The sequence below is a fragment of the Nannobrachium achirus genome (genome assembly GCF_963921795.1).
Source record: "Nannobrachium achirus genome assembly, chromosome: 17".
NCBI lineage: Eukaryota > Metazoa > Chordata > Actinopteri > Myctophiformes > Myctophidae > Nannobrachium > Nannobrachium achirus.
The window spans coordinates 21,941,488-21,943,987 of NC_137824.1; the positions used below are offsets into that span (position 1 = coordinate 21,941,488).

Consider the following 2,500-nt stretch of genomic DNA (forward strand, 5'->3'; position numbering starts at 1 on the left):
ACACACACACACACACACACACTGTACATCTATGGATGACCACAACCTGTTTAACAGCACAGAGGAACATCCCACTTTGGGGGAATGGCTAGCATGGAATCCAGACTGATTCGCTTCGTTCGGCAGATGTTTTAGGGGGGAAAAAACTAACGCTAAACGAGCGCCTCCATCTGGATTCCGGGCTAAGGAATGACACTCATTTCTATAGGGATGTGCAATTAATCGGTTTTAAATAAAATACTACATTCAAGCTGTTTATGTTGGGATATGGGCCAACATTTCAATAGTGGTGTGTCCTTAGTTTGGGCACATTGCTTTTTAAAATTCAGTCTTTAATGGCCTTCTCAGAATAGACACAATTATTATTATTTTTAATACAGAATGTGATCACTTCTACATCGGTTATTGGCCATAACAGCAATTAATTATATCGGATATCGGCCAGAGATTTCATATTTCCCATCCCTGGTCATTTAGACATGCAATGCACTCATTAAAAACATGTGCTCACGTTAGAAAAGTATTATAATTACATGTTTTATAGTTGTATTTGTGTGTGATTGTGTGTGCACAAAGTCAAACTCATGCCACACATGTAGGTCATTTGGTTTGTGCTATTCATCCCCTGAAGACAGGCTGGCAAGGCTCTGCCATGGCTCTCATAAACAGATTGATCGCATGTTCACACTGCACAAAGTTCACACTGCACAAAGTTCACACTGCACAAAGATAAACACAACTGAGACTACCAGTACACACGTCTACACAGCACAAAGTAAAGGGAGGATTGTGTACCTCTTCATACACAACTTTATTGACCCCCTACACACACACACACACACACGCACACACACACACACACACACACACTTCCCAAACCTACAGTACAACATCCCAATACATTCTCCTATATCCCACAAACTATGTGACAGAGTAAATAGAAAGTTAGTGACATAAGAATATGTTTGTGTGCGTGTGTGCGTGTGTGCGTGTGTGTGCGTGTGTGTGTGTGTGTGTGTGTGTGTGTGTGTGTGTGTGTGTGTGTGTGTGTGTGTGTGTGTGTGTGTGTGTGTGTGTTCCAAGAAAAGGGAAGCAGAAGAATGTGTGTATATGAGTATGAGTATGTGTGTTTTGATGTGGTGACTTGAGCGTGCAGCAAGGCTTTTGGTCATGAATGCTGGTGTGGTTAGAAGAGCTCAATGCATCGTGGGTCAGTAAGATCTGAATCAATGGTTATGGGTGGCTGAGAGCGCAGCCATGCCACACGCACACACACGCACTCACACACGCACACAGGCACACACTCTAGGGATGTAACGGTATGAATTGTCACAGTACTGTACGGTATCTACCAAAATACCACAGCATTCAGTATTTCACAGTGTTAATTTCCCCCTCTTTTAATTAAACGAGGACCATCAAAAAACGAAAAACCAAAGGAAAGAAATGTATACCTAATGTATAGGGCGCTGTCTGCGAGCAGATATGAGATAGGGGTAACACTCTGGCAAAACAGCTTTCGGTTCAGAAGTGTGGTGCTTGATACCGTGGTATACCTTAAAACAGCATACCGTTACATCCCTAACACACACATACAGTACGTCGTTGTTGTCGGGTGGAAACCTTGGATGTCCAAAACCTTTTTTTTTGTATTTATCATTTTAAAAATGATTTAAACTAGTGAAAACAGCTGATTTACAAGCACTTGCAGATCTGCTGTTTTCACTACTTGTCGTGCGACGGCCTTGTGTGATGAAGCAGGACTTTGCTTTGCGAAAAAAAAAGTACAAATTTGAAACTTGGTTTCTGCCCGACAGTGACGATGTGTAATAGCGGTGTCCTTTACCTTCAGCATCATCCTGAACGGTCTCGAAGGCTTCTATGGCCTCAATGGTAGCTGAAGAATGGGTAAACGAAAAATAAGAAAGAAAGAAAGAAAGAAAGAAAGAAAGAAAGGAGAAGCATAAAGGAAGCAGACGAAGAACAAAGGGTGAAGGAAGAAGAATGTGTTTGTGTGCGTGTGCGTGTGTGTGTGTTACTCATGCAAAGACCTCAGAGCAGCACCTGAGGCCATGGCACGTTCTGAGAGCATCTGCTAGTATTCTACTGAATGCTACACACAAGCACACACAAACACTGCAATACCCGCAAGCACGCACGCACGCAAGCACACACACACGCAAAGTGTATCTACTCCACTCTCCCTCTCTCTCAGACAGACACACACACACGCACACATCTCAGGCTGTTAGTATTCTGAGCGCGACTGAGGTGAGGTGGAGTGAACCAGGAGGATGAGGAGAGAGGAAGGGTAGAAGAGAAGGTGCGGTCACTCTGACCGAAGGTCCGAGGCAGAGTGCATGTAATGTGTGTGCGTGTGTGCGTGGGCGTGGGTGTGAAAGGCTCACCACTCTGCAGGGTCTGTTTGCCTCCAGACAACACTCCGCTAGGCAGCATGCCTGTAGGGGTCAACCCCTTCAGGGTCAACACGTTCTCACTC

The 2,500-nt window shown here is 44.4% G+C and overlaps 1 protein-coding gene across 1 annotated transcript in view; it reads right to left on the reverse strand.

Moving 5' to 3' along the window:
- ppp3cb (protein phosphatase 3, catalytic subunit, beta isozyme) overlaps positions 1-2,500 on the reverse strand; it is a gene marked incomplete at both ends in the record, with an annotated part of 50,018 nt that overhangs the window by 3,010 nt on the left and 44,508 nt on the right. Inside the window, 2 exons of the mRNA XM_080745716.1 lie at positions 1,847-1,897; positions 2,409-2,500. The exon at positions 2,409-2,500 is cut by the window's right edge and continues 6 nt beyond it. Of these exons, the coding sequence (XP_080601842.1) occupies positions 1,847-1,897; positions 2,409-2,500 (143 nt within the window). The remainder of the gene's footprint in view (positions 1-1,846; positions 1,898-2,408) is intronic.